Source organism: Talpa occidentalis, unplaced genomic scaffold (genome assembly GCF_014898055.3).
Source record: "Talpa occidentalis isolate TD23 unplaced genomic scaffold, MPIMG_talOcc4v2.1 talOcc4.13, whole genome shotgun sequence".
Classification (NCBI taxonomy): Eukaryota; Metazoa; Chordata; class Mammalia; order Eulipotyphla; family Talpidae; genus Talpa; species Talpa occidentalis.
Window position 1 is genome coordinate 5985765 of NW_023601322.1, and position 20022 is coordinate 6005786.

The 20022-nt window shown below is 49.8% G+C and overlaps 1 protein-coding gene and 1 long non-coding RNA gene across 2 annotated transcripts; one reads left to right on the forward strand and one right to left on the reverse strand.

The window, feature by feature from the left end:
* Positions 1-4401: 4401 nt before the first annotated feature.
* DSEL (dermatan sulfate epimerase like) lies at positions 4402-16395 on the forward strand. The gene is made up of 3 exons (XM_037508424.2): positions 4402-4439; positions 5122-5313; positions 5930-16395. Exon 3 carries the CDS (start codon positions 5993-5995, stop codon positions 9629-9631), a length of 3639 nt encoding a protein of 1212 aa, XP_037364321.1. The 5' UTR covers positions 4402-4439; positions 5122-5313; positions 5930-5992; the 3' UTR covers positions 9632-16395.
* On the reverse strand, positions 15728-19074 carry LOC119242988 (uncharacterized). The gene is made up of 3 exons (XR_005124601.1): positions 18928-19074; positions 18415-18607; positions 15728-15791 (listed from the first exon to the last, which is right to left on the reverse strand). It is a non-coding gene; the product is annotated as an uncharacterized LOC119242988 (long non-coding RNA).
* Positions 19075-20022: the final 948 nt, after the last annotated feature.

Genomic DNA, 20022 nt, shown 5'->3' on the forward strand with positions numbered 1-20022 from the left:
TATAATTTTCTTTCATACTAAAAGCAAAACTGTATATTTGCAGATGTGGTAGCGGTAAAGCTCCCCATTTACGAATATAAGGTTTTAGTGGACTTAGGGGGAAACTTCTTCCCTCAGAACTTGGCTTTGGTATTTTTAAATTTTTATAAATCCAGTTACTGTCACCTAGGCTCCATGCAGCTGGATAAACAAACTCAAGGAACACTCTGGCCGCAGCAGCATCTTCATTAGCAACTCTGCGGGCAAAATCTCTGTCATTTTGAGATGTTTTGTATTCAAAGCCATTGCAGAAGGAGTATTTCCAGATTCCACTGCCTGCTTTAAATCTGTGCTTTTGTCTTTATTATTGGTGTGGCCTATTACTGCCGGCCAATTGTGCAATAAAATTTGCGCTTTAGGTTTGGTGTCTGCTGCTGTACAATCACAGCAGCCAGATCCCCAAACTCCTGGCAAACAGTAGTTCCAGCAGTGCTTGTGGATCAATACCATGCATATCTGGCTTGGCTAAGCGGATCAAGAAATGGGCATCTGAGCCCTGTCACTGCCAACACCTTATCAAGGAAGGGGTTTTTTAGGAGGAAGCTGTCCTCAGGTGCAGGTGCCTGAGGTCTGTGCAAGCCCATCCTTGGAGATCTGTGCTGAATTTACAGCAGTTAATTCGGGGTCTCCCTGCCCCAATTATTAGAAGCCCATGAGAACATCACAGACCAATAAGACTCCAGTCCAGGCCTTGATGCAGGGCCCAGGCTTGTTTTACTGCTTGCGCTTAGCTTTCTGCAGGGCAATGCTGGATTTACCTTATGTTCAAAGGCTCTGGGCTTGAATTTACTTATCCGAAGACATAAAATTTCTTGCAGAAATTCTCTTTAAAATCTTGGCCGACTTCCCAGTTTTAGGGTCACTTGAATTAAGTCACCCCAAGACATAGCTTCAACTACCAATTGTGCAGTGACAACCTTTCAGCACGGCGGGAAGGACAAGAGTCTCTGATTCTCCTTCGAACTCAGCGGCCACTTTCCACATCACAGCCCCCCTCCCTCTGCCACAAAATGAGCCCCATAATTCCCGCTCAGCATTCAACACGCAGGCGACACCCAGCACTGGACTCTGGGCTGGGTGCTCAAGAATTCAAAAGAACAAGGAGGAGGGAGGAAGGCTCGTGCCCTGGGAGGGGGCTTCTAGTCTAAAAAGAACCATCTCGGTGGTAAGCAGAGTAGCTGGGGAAAGGCTTGAGCGATATTCAAATAAAGAAAACAGATTTTCATAAGTGCTTTGAAATCAACAATAAAAACTCATGTAGATTTAAGATCCTTTTATATAGCAGGGAATCCCCAGAGCGATAGACTGTACTTCACTTATATTAAAATAAGCTGCTTCTCCAGGATTCTGAATTTAGCAGCTGTTGGTAGATGCGTCTCTTGCCACACTCATAAAGGTTTTTAATGTATAATCCCATAACATATAGGTCCTCCCTTCTATGGTGGGATGCATTATTTATAATTAACTCACTTTGTACCGTCTTCATGTCTGGAAGGAGCAATAATTGGAGCTATCAATTTTTAGTTCACAGGAAACAAGACTCTCTGCATTTGTCATGGTGCCACTTACCTCCCACCTTTTCTGTCAGTGATTGGCTGCAGCTCCCTGTTCCAATGCACTTACAACTGTGAGACGGTGCTGTCCACAATGAGTCAGCCTGAAAGCTCATCCGAAAGCACTGCGGTTAGCTGCGGCCCACAGCTCCCCGCAGATGCGTGGGCAGAGCTGAGAGGTCGCCGGCTCCACCTGAAGTCCTTCACCTGCAAAGAGGAAACGATCATTTCCACGTCAGTAAATTTGGAAGGGAAAAACAAAAGTTTGGATGAAGTGACAATATTCTCCCGGCAGATGTTAGTGCTCACACAGATTCTCCACCATTCACTTGGGTTCTAGTAACATGAGGGGCTCCGGATCCCCAAAACAAAAGAACCCCGTGTGTCCTGAGAAGTGGCCTGCGTCTGGATTCACTGTCTCTGCTCACGCCGATCCCCAGACAGTCTCCAAAGCTCCTCTTGGCAGGATCTCTAGAGTTGGGCTCCTCGTTCCCCCAACTCCACTTGATCCCATAAATGAGACCAAGAAACGGGTCCTCTTCCTCCATCTGGGCACCACCAAGGGAGACAATCTGGATGTTTCCAGGAACTTCTGTCTCTGGACTTCAGAGGAAGAGCTTTACTTCAGAATGAAGCTCAGTGGGCAGACGGTGCTCTACATGAGCCCAGCGAGTAAACCTGGATTTCAGACACGGATCCTGTGCTTACAAAGGACCGAGGGACTGCTCATGGCCAGGAGTTTTGACCAGCTCATAGGAGTGAGCGAAGTGAAGTATTAAGCACAAAACAAATGATCTAAGGGCTGAACAGAGCGACACAGCGTGGGGCGTTGCAGTCAGCCATTCTGACCAGGGAAACCCAGAGGGTGTTTACAGCGGAATTAAAGCAACTGAGCTGAGTCCAAGATGATGAGAAAACCTCAACGGTCAGAATTCTAACTAGGACCCGGGATGGCTGGGCACAGGACACCGCGTGGGAAGAATGGGAAGCGTGTCAGGGTAGTGCCAGGGCTGAAGCAAGTTTGCTCGTTCGGGCTGGGGTGGAACTGCTAAGGGGGAAAGAAGCAGAGTGGACACGCGTCACTTCCAAGGTAAAGTCTTTGAAGTTCATCAGGCTGCAGCGACCTGCTCTCTGGGAATACCAGGCAGTGACCCAAGCAACACATCCCTTTGTGCTGGACACATCTGCCCAAGTGAGCAAAGCGGGATGGACCAGGAGGAAACTGGAGGTGCCGCCAACCCCAACTACTGCAGGTGGCCTTGTTCTTTTGGGGAATGCGTGAGGTTTCAGTGTATTCCCTCATGCATAAGCTCTTTTTTTTTTTTTATTAAAGAGTTATTTATTTATGCATACAAGAGCTGGGGTACAGGCCAGAGATGCACAGGGTGGAGGGTGAGAGGAGTTACCAGAGACAGATTGGGGAGCAGAATAGGCATATCCACTGAAATCCACTGCTGAGGGGAGCAGCGGGCGAGACAGGAGAGGTCTGCCGCGCCATGTGGGTAGCTCCCTGGCCGGCAGGGGCTGGAACTCCTGCTGCAGAGGCTGTGCATTGCTTCAGAGTGCTGTGCTTAACCCCTTGCGCCGCGGGGTGGGTGTGGGGGGAGGCCCGTTATGCACAAGCTCTAGGTGGGCAGCTGAGGTCAGGCTTGGGGCGCGGGACAGGTGTCCTGCCACGTGTCTGCGCGCCCAGCACAGGAGGCACAGCGGGTCTCCGCACACTGTCACCCCACCAGGCCCCGGGTCTTCGCTGAAGGCGAGTTTCCACTGGTTCAACAAGAGCTTCCTCTGCTTGTTCGCCCTGGACCGGCTTCTACGCGGCTGCTGGAGACCCGCTGCCAGCGGCAGCCCGGACCCCCGGCGGCTTCTCCCCGCTCTGCAGCCCCCGCGCCCCGCAGCGCCTCAGTTAGTCGGGCCCATCAGCCCCGCGCTCCCGGGCGACGGCAACCCCAGCCGGGGCCCGTCCTGCCCGCCCCGGGCCCGCGCGCCCCGCGGCCGCCTGCAGCGCCCGCAGCCCCAGCCGCGCCCTCGGGCGCTGAACCCCGTCTTCCTCCAGCCCCTCGCCACGGCGGCCCCTCCCCGGCCCCCCGTGGTGAGACCCGCGGAGCAGCCCGGCCGGGTCTGCAGACCCGCGCGCTCCCGAGCTTCCTCCGCGGGCTCAGCCCCCCGAGCGCCCCGCCGCCGCCGCCGCCCGCCGCGGGGCTGGACCCCCGGCCGCGGGATTCGGGAGGGCGCGGCCCCGCCCCGGCCCCGCCCCGCCCCGCCCCCAGCCGGTTCCCACCCCGCCCCCGGCCCGCGTCGTGGCCTCTGGCCCGCCCGCCCCGGCCCGAAGCCCCGCCCCGCCCCGCCCCCGCCCCGCCCCCTGCCAGCGTCGCCGCCTCTGGCGAGTCCGGCCCCAAAGCCCCGCCCCCGGCCGCGTCCGCCCCCGCCACGAAGCCCCGCCCCGACCCCGCCCCTGCCGCGTCCTCCCGGGCGCGAAGCCCCGCCCCGGCCCCGCCCCGGCCGGCTGCCGCCCCGCCCCCGGCTCGCGTCGCCGTCTCGCCCGCCCGGGCCCGGCGGAGCTGGCTGGGAAGTGGCGGCGTCGGGTCGGGCCGGACCGGACCGGGCTCCTCGGCTCTCGGCGCTGCGCGCCCGGCTGCCTCCGCGTGCGGCGCCCCGAGGGCGGGCGTGTCCGCGGGCCGGGGCCGGGGCCGGGCGCGGGGCCGCAGCCGGGGCGCGCCGGGCGCAGGACGGGGCGCGGGGCCGGAGGGCGGCGCGGCCGGGCTCGGGGCGCAGACGGCGCCCCCCAACTCTGCGCGCGCCCCGCGGCCCGGCGCGGCCGGGGCGCCCCGCGCGGACCCGCCACAGGTAAGCGCACGGGCCGTTGGGGGTGTCCCGCCCCCGAGCCCGCGCTGCGGCCGGGGCGGGGCGCGGGGGGCGCCCGTGCGGGGCGCGGCCGGGACGCGCAACAGGCGGGGCGCGGGGAACTCCGGGGCGCCGCGGGGAGACCGTCCGGGACGGAAACTTGGTGGCGGCGCCGGCCCGGCGGGGCCCGAGTGCGGCGCGGGCGCCCCCTGCCGGCCGCGGGCCGGGCCCAGGTGCGCGCGGCCGGCGGCCCCCAAGAGTCTGGGCTGGGGATTCAGGGGCTCCCCTACCTCTGACCCGGGCCAGCCGGCCCCGCCGGGCCCCATTAAGGGCCTTTGCCGCCTCCCGAGTCCTCTGCGGCCGGAGCAGCGGAGCAGCCTCTGCGCAGCAGCATCGCCTGATGCCCGAGCCAGCCCCGGCTGGGGTGTAGACTCTGTCGGGGTCTCTCTTGGGGTGCTTGTCCTCTGTCAGCACGCGCTGCTGCATTTAATGCATGCTTTTAAAAGTACAGCGGAGGCGCGGGCGGGGGGACAATCCCTTGAGCTCACTTAGGTGATTCTTAATAACAGGTTAGATGGGCTGGTCCCGTGGGGATCAAGAGATGCTGGGGAATTAAGGCATCAGGTGTGTGCGCACCCCGACCTCAGAGAATGTCTTTGTGTTGTCCCCCTCCCGCCCCCCCCAGACAGGAGTGTCCTGGGAAAGGAACAGAAAAGAGCCGGCACTCACGCGTGGTGAAAGGGGAGTTTTCCTTCCCAGCCGGTGGCTGCTGCTTCAGGGGACCAGCCGGGCCTGGATGGCCGAGGAGGCTGGATGGTGCTGGCTGGACAGGTGAAGCCCGTGACAGCCGACCCGGGTCTCGCCAGGCCGTGAGCAAGTAAGCCTGGAAAGACAGATTGGACATGCGGGCAGGGATGCTGGTTTCTTTTTAGAACCACTGAACACTTGTTGAGGAGCTTTTCCTCCCCGAGCCGGAAGAAGACACAATTCTCCAAGCGAGAAGTCTGAAAAGTTGAGAGGGATGACAAGCAAGGCCACGCCAGCAGCGCCCCGGCGTCCTCAGCGTCTCCGGGCGGGCACAGCCTGCATCCTGATGGCTATTTTGTCACCCACCCCGGTTTCCTGTTCTAGGAATGATTGTTGATTTGCATCCTGGAGTGCTTTATCTTTTATCTTTTTTCTTTTTCTTTTTTTTTTTTCTTTTTTACTTTGACTCATCCTCTTAGATAAATGTATGTAAAGGAAGTCCATGCCAGATGCAGCGTGCTTGTCTAGATCCCTGTTTACTGTGACTTCGGCCCTTTGCAGGTTTTAACACTCCTTGAAGTTTCATTGCGAGCAACCGTGTCAGGGACACACAGGGCCGCGTGCGTTCTCGCTCTCGGCCACTGGGCCTGCTTTGCAGGAGCCGGATGTCAGCTACGCGGCGGCACATGTATGATTTATTGTCTTTGTTTCATCAAGGCCTTAACTGCATGTTTTCTACCAACTAGATGGAACCCTCGCTGAGCACTGTGTTTGACATGTCTGCCTAAGGACGGGCGCTCCCATGGGCCATGGCGCTGATGTTCACAGGACATTCCTTATTTTTAACATTAACGGTGTTTGCTTTCTCGACTTTTGAGGAATCTGTGAGCAATTACTCTGACTGGGCGGTTTTCACAGATGATATGGATCCGTTTAAGACACAGCAAGTGCAAGATTTCAGGCCCCATCCCAAGCTTCCGAGAAGTACGCTTCATCCGAGTTTATATTTTGACGCCGGAGAGATCCAAGCAATGAGACACAAGGCTCGCACGAGCCATTTGCAACTTTTCCGAGCGATCAGAAGTGCAGTGACAGTCATGCTGTCCAACCCCACGTACTACCTACCTCCACCCAGGCATGCTGACTTTGCTGCCAAGTGGAATGAAATCTATGGCAACAATCTGCCTCCGTTAGCGCTGTACTGTCTGTTATGCCCAGAAGACAGAGTGGCCTTCGAATTTGTCTTGGAGTATATGGACAGGATGGCCGGCTACAAAGACTGGCTGGTGGAGAACGCGCCGGGGGACGAGGTGCCCGTCGGCCACTCCTTGACGGGTTTTGCCACTGCCTTTGACTTTTTATATAACTTGTTAGATAATCCCCGCAGACAGAGATACCTGGAAAAAATATGGCTCGTCACGGAGGAAATGTACGAGTATTCCAAAGTCCGCTCGTGGGGCAAACAGCTGCTTCATAATCACCAAGCGACGAACATGCTGGCCTTGCTCACGGGGGCCCTGGTGGCCGGGGCCGGCAAAGGCTCGCAGGTGAACGCGTGGAAGCAGGCCGTGGTGGACGTGATGGAGAAGACCATGTTTCTGCTGAACCACGTGGTGGATGGCTCTCTGGATGAAGGCGTGGCCTACGGGAGCTACACGGCCAAGTCGGTCACGCAGTATGTTTTTCTGGCCCAGCGCCATTTTAACATCAACAACTTGGATAACAACTGGCTAAAAATGCACTTTTGGTTCTATTATGCCACCCTCCTCCCGGGCTTCCAGAGAACCGTGGGGATCGCAGATTCCAATTACAACTGGTTCTACGGCCCGGAGAGCCAGTTAGTCTTTCTGGACAAGTTCGTCTTGAAGAGCGGCGCGGGGAACTGGCTGGCTCAGCAAATCAGGAAACATCGGCCCAAGGACGGACCCATGGTCCCCTCCACGGCGCAGCGGTGGAGCACCCTGCACACCGAGTACATCTGGTACGACCCCCAGCTCACCCCGCAACCGCCTCCCGACCACGGTACTGCCAAAATGCACGTGTTCCCGAACTGGGGTGTGGTCACTTACGGGGCAGGGCTGCCGAATACGCAGACCAATACCTTTGTGTCTTTTAAATCTGGGAAGCTGGGGGGGCGCGCTGTGTATGACATAGTTCACTTCCAGCCCTACTCCTGGGTGGACGGGTGGCGGAGCTTTAACCCAGGCCACGAACACCCAGATCAGAACTCATTCACGTTTGCCCCCAACGGGCAAGTGTTTGTGTCCGAAGCTCTGTACGGACCTAAGCTGAGCCACCTGAACAACGTGCTGGTCTTCGCGCCGTCACCCACGAGCCAGTGCAACCGGCCCTGGGAGGGCCAGCTGGGAGAGTGTGCACAGTGGCTCAAGTGGACCGGGGAGGAGGTGGGTGATGCCGCGGGGGAGATCGTGGCCGCCTCGCAGCACGGGGACACGCTGTTCGTGAGTGGGGAAGCCGTGTCTGCCTATTCCTCGGCCATGAAACTGAAGAGTGTGTATCGTGCGTTGCTTCTCCTGAATTCCCAGACGCTGCTGGTGGTTGATCACGTGGAGCGGCAAGAGGATTCCCCGATCAAGTCTGTCAGTGCCTTCTTTCATAATCTGGACATTGACTTTAAGTACATCCCGTACAAGTTCATGGGCCGGTACAACGGGGCCATGATGGACGTGTGGGACGCGCACTACAAGATGTTCTGGTTCGATCAGCACGGCAGCAGCCCCGTGGCCAGCATCCAGGAGGCAGAGCAGGCTGCGGAGTTTAAGAAACGGTGGACTCAGTTTGTGAACGTCACCTTCCAGGTGGAAGCCACCGTCACGAGGATCGCGTATGTCTTCTACGGGCCCTATGTCAATGTTTCCGGCTGCAGATTCATTGATAACTCCCACGCCGGCCTCCAGATTTCTCTTCATGTCAATAACACTGAGCACATCGTTTCCATGGTAACAGACTACCCCAGCCTCAAGGCGAGATTCGATTACCTGGGATTCGGTGGCTTTGCCAGTGTGGCCGATCAGGGCCAAATAACCCGGTTCGGGGTGGGCACTCAAGCCGTCGTGAAGCCCGTGAGGCGCGACAGCGTTATCTTCCCCTTCGGATTTAAATTTAATATAGCGGTGGGGTTGATTCTGTGCATCAGCTTGGTGATTTTGACCTGTCAGTGGCGCTTTTACCTTTCTTTTAAGAAGATGATGCGCTGGATACTGATCCTCGTGATCGCCCTGTGGTTCATCGAGCTGCTGGACGTGTGGACCACGTGCACCCAGCCCATCTGTGCCCAGTGGACGAGGGCAGAGGCCGGGGCCGGCGCCCAGGCTCCGTCCCCCGAGGGCCGCCACCTTGACCTTCCTGATGTTGTCATCGCCTCCCTTCCGGGGTCGGGAGCTGAAATTCTCAAACAGCTTTTCTTCAACAGCAGCGACTTTCTGTACATCAGGGTGCCCACGGCCTACATCGATATCCCGGAGACGGAGCTGGAGTTGGGCTCGTTTGTGGACGCCTGCGAGTGGCGAGCCTCGGATGTCCACGGCGCGCGGTTCCGCCTGCTCCGGGGCTGGCTGCAGTCTCTGGTCCAGGACACGAAGCTGCACTTGCAGAACATCCACCTGCACGAACCCAGCAGGGGAAAGCTGGCGCAGTATTTTGCAGCGAATAAGGACAAGAAAAGAAAACTGAAAAGGAGAGAGTCTTTGCCCGAACAGAGAAGTCGGATGAAAGGCGCCTTTGACAGAGATGCTGAATACATTAGGGCTTTGAGGAGGCACCTGGTCTTCTACCCCAGCGCCCGGCCTGTGCTCAGCCTAAGCAGTGGGAGCTGGACTTTAAAGCTTCATTTTTTCCAAGAAGTTTTAGGAGCCTCCACGAGGGCGTTATACGTAGTGAGGGACCCTCGGGCGTGGGTTTATTCAATGCTGTACGGTAGTAAGCCGAGTCTTTACTCTCTGAAGAATGTACCGGAGCACTTAGGTAAATTGTTTAAAATAGAGGGAGGTAAAGGCAGATGCAGCATCCACTCCGGCTACGCTGTTGAGTACGAGTCGTTGAGGAAAGAACTGTCCAACTCCAGGTCCAACGCAGTCTCCCTGCTGTCGCATTTGTGGCTGGCAAACACAGCAGCCGCCCTGAGAATAAACGCAGACTTAAGGCCCACCAGCTACCAGCTGATCAAGTTTGAAGATATTGTGCATTTTCCTCAGAAAACCACTGAAAGGATTTTTGCCTTTCTTGGAATTCCTTTATCTCCTGCTAGTTTAAACCAAATATTGTTTGCCACCTCCACGAACCTTTTCTATCTTCCCTACGAAGGGGAAATATCACCAACGAGCACTAATGTTTGGAGACAGAACTTGCCTAGAGAGGAAATTAAACTGATCGAAAACATTTGCTGGACGCTCATGGATCGTCTGGGGTATCCAAAGTTTAGGGGCTAAATGCTGCAGGTCGGCAGAAATTTGCACTAACGCGTTCCCACCCAATTTGTGGCTATGGATTAGAAGTGTTTGTTTATTCTTGTACGGCGTGTGTGATTGTGTGTGTGTGTATGTGTGTGCGCAGCGTGTTACTTGCACAGAGATTATTTTAAAAATAGGTACCATGTTTGGGCTAGCAGGATTTATTTTTATGTTACCATGATCCTCGCTTTTGCTTCTGAAATTTTTTCTGCAAAAATATTTCTGCTCCAGAGCGTTGGTGAAGTTCTATCACGGGGGGGTCTGGGGAGAAGGGACATTCGGGAAGGTTCTCCTCTTAACCTGCCTTTATCTGTCACTGCTCTTCTGTCTCAACCTCAAACACTGCTGTAGGCCTTGGTTGCGGCTTCCCTCACGCAACTCTTGTTTTTAAGATTGACTGCTGAAGTCCCTTATCTGTTTGACAAGGACGTCTGACACACTCACCTTACACGCCCATATAAACACTAGTGTGTGCAATGCCCGGTGCCGTCTCTGGGGAAATGGTGCAAGCGCCTATCAGAACACCAGGATTTCATCTGGGAAATAGAAATGGGAATACAGAATGATTTTTTTTTCTTTTTTTGAGGTCAGAATCAGTGCCCCAAAAAAGCTCTCCTGCAAGTTTTTTACTGAGAAGGCTGTAGTCTCTGAAGAATCTGGGAGCCAGGGGCACATGGAGCATTTTTGCTGCTTCCCTGTTAAAACTCTTGTCCTCCTTGAAGCCGCAGCTGCTCCCTGTCACGCTCCTCCTGTCCTGTCGTTTCTGTCACTGTCTTGCAAAAACAGTCAGCACTTACTAATTGCTAAACTCTTGATATTTGTGGGGATTTTTTTTTTCCCCATGGTGATTAATTTTGCACCAAAGCTTGACACAGACTTAGAATCAAATTTCTTTTTGTGGAATTATCACTGGATGACTAAAGCAAGCTGGGCCGCTGCTGCGAGGGGTTTTTTTTTTTTTTTTTTTGGACTGGAAACAGAATTGGAAAATTGCCTGACTTCTCTTGCATCCCTTTGAAAGAGTGCACAGACCGCCAGTGTCTGCAGAAGTTGAAGGCAAACGGGAGATGATGTCAGAGGCATCTGTTTCCTTTACCATCTGCATCTTATTAGAAGTGTAGCCGTCATAAAATGGGGTGTGTTTTATCTTGGTCATCTCTGAAATCAAAACGCTAGGCCGTGATCAGCCAGTGGAGTAATTGCAAAATAGTGGATGATCAAAGACTGGGAGGCAGCGTGGACTTGAGAATCGGGGCTGCTGTCTTCCCTGATGGTTCAAACCACGCGTCCGCCCAGCTCTCTAGCACCCGGGAGTCTGTCACTCTGACCTAGATAAAAGTGGTTCTTTCTCAGTAGTTTGTTATTATGTCAAAATGTGCCTCCAGAGTGATAAAGCCCTGGATGCGTTACATTCCCGCTACCCCAACTTGCCTGTCATGCTTTCTCTTCCATTAGAGTGAGTGTAGCCCACTGACACCCCCCCCCCAAACAGAAACCCCCCTTCCTGCCTTCCACAGCTGTCACTGTTTTCTCTACACTGTGGAAATGAAGGAAAATCATTCTTGTATTCGTACAGGTGGGTAGGAAGACGGAAGACCTGCATCTGTACTCTTCTTCTCGAGGAAGATTGTTCTTTCTAGCTCAGGGTTATCAGCCAGCATGTAAAATTGCTACACGGACGATAACACTATTTCCATTACGGGTCAGACTGCCAGTGTTTGCTTTTGGCTCCTGGGATGTGTGGTCTCCGATCAGATCAAATCAAACGGCTCTGGTTGGCAGGAGTATTAAGTCTGATCAAGTCAAGGTAAGAATTACAAATGCGTGTGGGTCCCGCCAGGAGAGCGGAGCCACCCGGGCCTTGCTTTTAACGTTATGCAGAACCAGGCTCACAGGCAGGGCTTGCAGCCCTGGAGGGAGAGGGGAGGGGCCGGGCCGAGGCGGGGGAGGGAGAAAGAGTCATTCTGGGAGTGACTATGGGAACAGCACAGGGCCCTGTCATTGCAGCAAAGCAAGGGATGAGTTCTCGGCTTCACCCCCAAGTGGCCCTGCAGGTAAATTTCCCGGTCTCTGTACTCACCCCGGGGGAGTTTGCTGGAGTGGGGAGACCATTTGCAATGCCCTGGAGAATGCTTTGCATGGTGACAGGGCCTTCAGGTGTACAAGTGTCTGTTCCCCCGGGGCCCCCAGGTTAGTGTAACCTGGGTATCGAAGGGGACTGACGCTGGCATGTCCAGGTCCTGCGGTCTTAGGGTGCTGCTCTTGGAACTATCCCGGTAGCCTCTGCTCTTCTTTTTATCACCTTGAAAATAAATGAGTGATATTCATTATGTGATGCTTGTGAAGGCAGCAGTTACAAGATGTCCTCTCTGAAATAAATTCTTATCTTCATTGACTTCTCCAGATGTGGGTCTAATTAGATCTAAAGTCTTTATTAAATTGAAATCTTGACAGCATGACTGCATTTTGCTGACAAAAGTAATGTAGCTGTGGTGGTAATAATCTAGTTTTCAAAAGTCTGAAATGTCACTTGGAATGAAAGGGAAAAACATGATTCTGGAGTTGAGTTTATGGTCATGAAAATGCCAGAGAGGAGAGAAGACAGGACAGTCTGTTCAGGAGAAGGAAGATCAATCTCTGAACGTGCTTTAATTTATAGAAACCTACGGGGGCACGAGTTTTAAGGAGATGACAGGATACAGACACTAGACCTAGACCCCAAATTGGGCACGCGATTGGCTTTCTTTCCAGAGAATTAATGAATACATGCCAACAAGGATGAGCTGTCAAGACTCCCCAGCGTGGCAGACACCTGCCAGTGCCCTCGCATGTCTTCAGAGAAGACTCCACACTGATTGTGTTAACACTTTCCCTTGTGTAGGGGTGCTGCCCCTCCCCGCTGCAGTTTACTTTCCATAGATTTCATTTATCAGAACTTTTTGGTCCATCGTCAGTGATCCTAGACCACCTTAATAGATAGCTTCTAGCACATTCAATTATCTGTAATGAGTAAACATGAACGGTGATTTTAAATCATTCTAATTGATTGGCTTGATTAATTCTGGTCGCTATTAGAAAAAAATTTCTGCTGATTCACTTAAGGAAAAAATTGCAAAGAGGAGGCAATATGTTCTGACACCAGTTCCAGAGGTAAGGGCACCTGGCATTCTAAAATATACCAAGGAATTGACTATGCGGGCTATTTACTGGTGATGTAATTGTTGACCAAACCATGTCTACTAATGTATCTAAAATGAATTGTGAAGGCAACTAAGAACTAAATGGTGAGTTTTTGCAAAAAGGATGATTAGAATTTGAAACAGCAGATTCTAGTGTCCTCTAACTTGCAGATGCTTGAGCTATACTTTATATGAGCTTATGTTTTATTTAGTCCAAAGAACATATACATGTTTAATTGATTCTATTTCCAGAAGATAGGTTCAGCCAACACTTCCAAGCCGTGGTGGGTTCTGTCCTTGTTAAGCCTTTTTCCCCACACCTGCTCAGTCAGTAGCAAAGAAAACTGACTGAAGATTATCAACTCGGTTATTGGAACTATATGTATAATAAAGCTCTTCTGTTAATAAATACATTAAAAGCAACTTGGCTATGGCTCGGGTAATTTTGTAATAGTCCTCTCTTCCTTAGGTATCTGGGTAACTGTTAGGATTTTGTTTGGAAGTGAGAAGGCAGAAGTCGGGGAATCTGGGACAAGTTGAAGATGACACCCGGTCCCACCATAGCAGCCACTCAACTTGCTCCCTCAGTGACACGCAGCCCTGGCTTCTGTTTCCTGCACTAGCGCCATGTCTCTATCTGGGTCTCCCTCTATTTCACTTTTCTACATACATCACCCCAACTGATTCAATGGTAAGAGCTCTCTCTACCAAGCACCTGTGCACACTTTCTCCCTCACCTCCCACCCCGCACCGTTAAGATCTTCACTCATGTTCTCACTAACAAGAAGGTTCTTACAGGTTACCTGAGACATTCTAAGTGGGGAAAGTCCAGGTGTGGCACAATGTAGACCTTTCTGAAAGAGGGAGAGGAATCTATCATGAGTTACTTCATATGTGCTACAGAATGACCCAGAAGGTATTCGTGTGTGACATCATAACACTCACAACTCTACATGTGTCTAGTTTACAGATATGTTGGAAGCCCATATTTTCTCTTCAGGGAATATGACTTCATGAAGGAATTTTGATTGGGTTTATAATTCATCGATCAATCCCGTCATTTGCCAGACCTTTTGGATTTGCTGTCAGGGCGCTTACTGGCTTCAGACAAGAGCACGAGAGCAGCTGACTGTGACCCCGCCTTGTGAGGAATGGAGGCCCTCGAGGCTTCCAAATGAGTAGAAATTCATCCAGGAGAGGAGCGCAGGGACTTGCCAGGTGGTGCTTACTCACGGACAGGCACCCCGAAGTGTTCTCTTCCCTAGGAAACAGAGATTCCTCCCCCACAGGGCGCTCATGAGGAATGGGGGTTCATCAGGTGAGGGACTTACAGTTGGTGAGGTCAGGTACATTTCCCACCTGTTCTTGGACTTTGATTATGGCGCCCTAGTGCATCCATGCAGGGAGAATAGCAGACAGAACTCATCAACTGGCCCTGATCTCTCCCCAGCCCACTCACTCAGCCACCCCCACATGCTTCTAACAAGGAAATCCCGAGGGGTGCCCTGAGGAGAACAGTGTGAGCGGGGCCTGACTGGTGTGCGCCGACCAGCGGCAGCGGTGAGAGCAGGAAGGTGGCACATGATTTCATCCAGGCCCCACTCTCCCTTCTGTGCCTGCCTGATCCACCTGAGGCTAGACGGGCCGTCAGTACAGGGGAGGCGGGAGAGAATAAACACGTGAGACTCACCCCTTGGACAGTGTAGTCCAGTCTAGTCGGCCTCATTCATAGCTTATTCTGGGCCTCCCTGGTGGCCTAGGAGACCTCTCCTGTCTCCCCGCTGCTCCCCTCAGCAGTGTTTCAGTAGATCTGCCTGTTCTGCTCCCCACTCTGTCTCGGGTGAATCCTCGCACCCTCCCCAATCTGGCCTATACCCCAGTTCTACGGAAAAAACAAAACAAAACAAAAAACACCCCCCTTATTCTGCTGCTCACTCTACTCCTTGTACAGAGAAGCCTGCCCCAGGTGGTAGTGAATAGTCTCAGCAAGTCAGTGATGCACAAATATATTTAAATAGGACTTACTTTAGGAAACAATCTGTCTTTACCATAGAGAAGAAGGAAGGAAGCCAGGCAGGCAGGCAGGAGAAGAGAGGAGGGTTGCCCTGATGCCTTTGGGATGAAATGTCATGTTCCTTTCACGTTTAGCTGGCATGCCGTGTTAGCTGGCACGCCGTGTTTCACAGGTCCTAGATACATGCTGTTCTCCCCCATGTTGTCTTCTGCTGTTTCCACACTTGAGCTTCATGCCCGTTTCCATGTTTCATGCAGCAAATGCTCACGCACCCGAGCCGTCCATGGCGTGCTCTGTTACTCCTTCTGGAAGTCAGCTCCGCTCCCAGCACCTGCCTTTCCTCACAGATAAAGGCAATATAGCCTGTCTAATCCCCCCTTAAATTGGGTACCCCTCTCTGACAAGGCAAAAGACACTTCTTCTTAATTGCACCATGCAAATAATGTGCCAAACCCTGAACACGGTGGTAAAAGATGACTGCCTCAGTTACGTTGGCATTTATCTGGTTTTAATTATGGAGTCATTTACCCTCTCACCTTGCTCCGAAAGATGGTTTGTTGTAGATCTGAGCTGCTTGGAATTTTTAAATATGGCTGTTTTAATTATATGGTACTACTTCAATGCGAGCTTCAATGTGATCGTTGATAAAATGATTAAAGGAGGCTTTGTTTGCAAGAATACATAATAGAACCAAGAAGGGATGCAGTTGCTTCATGAGACACCCACATGAATACATCAAAATAGCACAGTTAATAAAAGTTGGCCCCATATAAACAAAATAGGTGCATTTTGCTCTTCATATCCAACCACTAACCTGGGCCCCTGGCTAATTCAGGGCTCACCGGCGCTCAGCAGCTTGCTTGGGTGCATCATACGCTCGATCGTTACTCCTTTCTCTTTCACCCGGCATTAGGCATCAGACAGCTACACGCCCCTGCTGTTGAGCCTGGAAAGCAAGGTCCGTGGTTGCAGACACATCAGAACTAGACAAACTTCCCTCTTACTTAGCGGCAAGTGTTTTTTTCTCTGTTCCCAACACGCACGGTGGGTTCTTCCCTTGTCCTGTTTGTGATTCACCCCCATTTTCTTCTTTACTTTGAAGGGGACAGTCTCTTAAAATTTTATATTTGTGACACTTTTTTATATTAGATGAGATTTGAAATTAGATAAAACTGAATTCCTAGGTTAGTAAATACAGCTATGATATCTTAGGTAAGCTTTTACGTTTTAGATTTCTGTTTCCTCCTCATTTGTAAAATTGTCTCAAAGTTGATGCCAGGGTCAACTAAAATCACGTGTGAAAATTAATAGAAAGGTACTTATTTCCTCTTTGTGATCACTGCAAATCCTCAAGTGATATTGATTGTAGATATGTACATATGTATTTATACACACACACACAGAGAGAGAGAGAGAGAGAAAGAGAGAGAGAGAGAGAGAGAGAGAGAATATGAATATGTGCCCAAACCCATTTGGTGGCAGGTCATTTTCCCAATGAGAAGGTATTAAAAATATTTTCAGATAATTTCAACATATATAGTTAAGATATATAGGCCTAATAATATCTATTTTAGTATTTAATATATTAATTGCATTGTACAAACATGTAAAATCACTATATATTTTGGTTTGGATATACTGCTTGATCTCATGTACATATTCAAAAATCAAATTTATTCAAACTCTCATGTCAACTTCAATGTCTTCATTTCTAAGCCATGTTTTCAGTTTTTCTATAGCATATCATATTTCTGTTTTATTGAGATACAGACCTTTTTGAATCCAAGTATGGTGTTATTACTCCAGATGTTAGTCTCTGTTAAAAGTGCCATTTGTGTAACATCGAGCATAACATTGGCATAGCTTCATTTGTAGATTGTAATTGTCATCTGTATTATAACCATTGTGTTCTTACTCTACTTTAATGTGTTTCATTTATTATAATCCGTGCATAAAAGCTGGGTATACCTAAGACTATGTGTGAATGTTACATTTACTCCACGGCTATGATGGGTCAGAGGAAATCAGTCAGAAGTACATATCCAAATTGCATATATAATGATTGCTCATCTTACCATCATACAGATCAAGGGATTATAGCAAAATAATGTGATCTACAGAGAATATTTTTATTAAATTCACATACACACACATACTCTTTGAGTTGGGTTAAAATCTCCAGTACTTTATCTCCCATGGTGGTAGGTAGGGACTCAGGAGCAAATTCCAGAGCCTCCCGCTGGAAACTGAGCTTTCCAGTGCAAGAGAGTCCACACCTGCATGGGAAACCAGTGCCATAGACCTCGGGTCACAGGGCACATACCCCTCAGAGAGAGGTTCCTTTTCTGGGCTTGGTTTTTCTTGGGTATTGATGTCTACTCCCTTGCTGTGGTTCACTGCGTGCAAATTAGAAACCACTAGTATTGATCCTTGCATAGGCCAGCTCTGCTGCCCCACCCCCCTTATTAAACTGGGAATTATGGATATACAGAGGACAACACTAATATGGTGACTGAATCAATGTACTGCCTGTAGCTGGGAAATTGGAAGCCCTCCTCTATGGTATTGATAACTGTCTAAGGCTGAAAATGGGACTTTGATTCAGATGTTATATCCTCACACACTCTACAATACGCTGAATTCATATAAGGTCTAAATTACATGAATAACATCAACATGAGCGTAACCCATCATCCACCATAAGAAATGTGCAATGAACAATAGTTAAATCCTCCATTATCATATACCCCCCCCCACAATGATCTTAGAGTAACATCTATCCTGGACTCTGTTTGTTGTTTCCTTCCTTTTCTCCTCACTCCAACATATATGTCTCTATCTTTATCAACGTATCATATTTTTTTCACTTTATGTAACTGTGACATATGTTCTTGTGTAACTTGCTTTTATTGTGCTCAAAGTTTTGTTTATCTAATCTAATGTTTTGTTTATCTGATGTTTATAGGTGGAGATCACTTCTTTTTAACATGGCAACGTTCTATATGAATAGAACATGTCATCAGACCATCTAGAGAACATCTATATGAATGAATATGTCATTATCTGATCATACCATACTTCATCTATTTTGTTGATGTATTTAGGGAATATTTCTAATTTTTACAAATTCAAGCATTGCTTTCATAAAAATTCTTATTTGTGTGTGAGGATGCAGTTTTATAAGCATTTTATTGTGCTTTCTTTGTGCCCAGAATATTCTCATTCACCCTCACCCCACTCTCCTTCCTGCATATCTATGTAGGTTTGAAAGTGCTGGGTTAATAGAATATTTACATCCTCAACTCTTCCAGATGATGCAAATTCTTATTTTCCAAATTGCCTATACAAATTGATACTCGGAGCATTAGAGAAAGTTTCTGTTGCTCAAAATTTTCTCCTGTACTTGATGTTTTCAGACTTGGGATATCTCCCTGTGTGATAGGGTGAAACTGTCACAATTTTGTTTTTATTTGCATTTATCTGATTATTAACGGCATAGACTATATACACACCTGTGTGTGCACGCACACACACATATATAATAGTCTTAACTTTTCCTAGTTTCTTACCTCTTTCGTGAAATGAAACCCGTATTCAGTCTTTAATCCATTGTTTCTTTTGGGCTTTTCTTTCTGATTCATTGAAGTTTTTCATATATTATGAATACTAATCCTTTTGTGGTTGGATGTGCTGTGAATAGCTTGGCTTATATTTTCATGGTCTTTATACTGTGACTCTTGTGATTTTGAGACACAGGTGTTCCTAATATGAAAGGAAGCAGTATGTCAGTGTTTTCCTTCATTATTTATACTTTTCTTAAAAACGCATATTATTAAAGAATTTTTCCCAAGGTCTTGAAACTAGAAATATTCTCTACTTTCTTTTAAGCAGGGATTTTTTTTTTTAAATTGGTGATCCATTGCTGCATAAAATATTGCCACCAAGTTAACGGCTTCACACACTAGACATTGATTATCTCACGGTTTCGTGGGTCAAGAATCCAGGCATCAGGGGTCATGGGTGCAGACTTTTCCCACGCTGCCCTGCAGTTGCTGGCCTGGACCTGTCCCCTTGAGGCTCACCTGGAGAAGCACTGGTGCCAGGCTCACTTGGTTGCTGGCAAGATTCGGTTCCTTGTGAGCTCTGGACTGAAAGCCTGTTTTTTCCTAGCTGTTGGCTGGAGTTCACCTTTCATCACTTGCCATCTGGGTTTCTCCATATGGCCGTTTGCTCTGTGAAAACCAGGAGGGGAGAATCAACAGAGAACGGGGTTCATTAGCCTATCACAGAAATGACACCCAATCACCCCAGGTCAGAAGCAGGGTGCGGGTCTCACCGGTTCCCCAGGGAAAGGAGGCACCCGAGGGCCTGGGGACCAGGAGACTGTTCACTGAGATCATTTCAGCATCTGCGTCCCAGAGTTGTCTCTTACATTTAACTATTTAATCTGATTTGTGTTAATTGTTTCTATTAGAAGATTTTTCTTTTTCTTGTATGGATCACCTGTTTCCGGAGCCTCTAAGGGCTGAATAACCTTTTCTTGTCCACTCACCGGGGATGCCATCCCCATCACACCCTGGCCCTTGTTAGTCGATTTCTGACCCCCCTACTTTACTCCACTGGTGAATCTGGTTATGCCAATGACAATGGTCTTTTTGTTAGCCTTGGGATCTGGCAGAGCCAATCTTATTATTTTTTGTCTCATTTTGTCTTAGATCTTCTTAAGATTTTGTTCTTCCATATGCATTTTAGAATTAGTTTACAGTTCCCCAAAGCAAAGAAAGAATAACACATGCTGATTGTGAAAGCATTATGTCAACTTTTCGAGACTTGACCTCTTTACATTAATTAGTCCCTGTTCATGAGCATGAGATAGCCTCCTTGTATATAATGCTTGTTAATCTTTGTTGGATTTAAAAGAAAATAATCCAGTCAAAAAATGGGCAGAAGAGCTAAAAAGAAACTTCTCTGAAGAGGAAATGCAAATGGCCAACAGACATATGAAAAAATGTTCAACATCACTTGTAATCAGGGAAATGCAAATCAAAACTACCATGAGATACCATCTCACACCAGTGAGAATGGCACATATTAAAAAAACTAGCAACAACAAATGTTGGCGAGGATGTGGAGAAAAAGGAACTCTTCTGCACTGTTGGTGGGAGTGCAAACTGGTC

What these genes read in the sequence shown, in the direction of transcription:
- DSEL (XM_037508424.2), top strand. Translation starts at nt 5,993, where the DNA reads ATGGCGCTGATGTTCACAGGACATTCCTTATTTTTAACATTAACGGTG.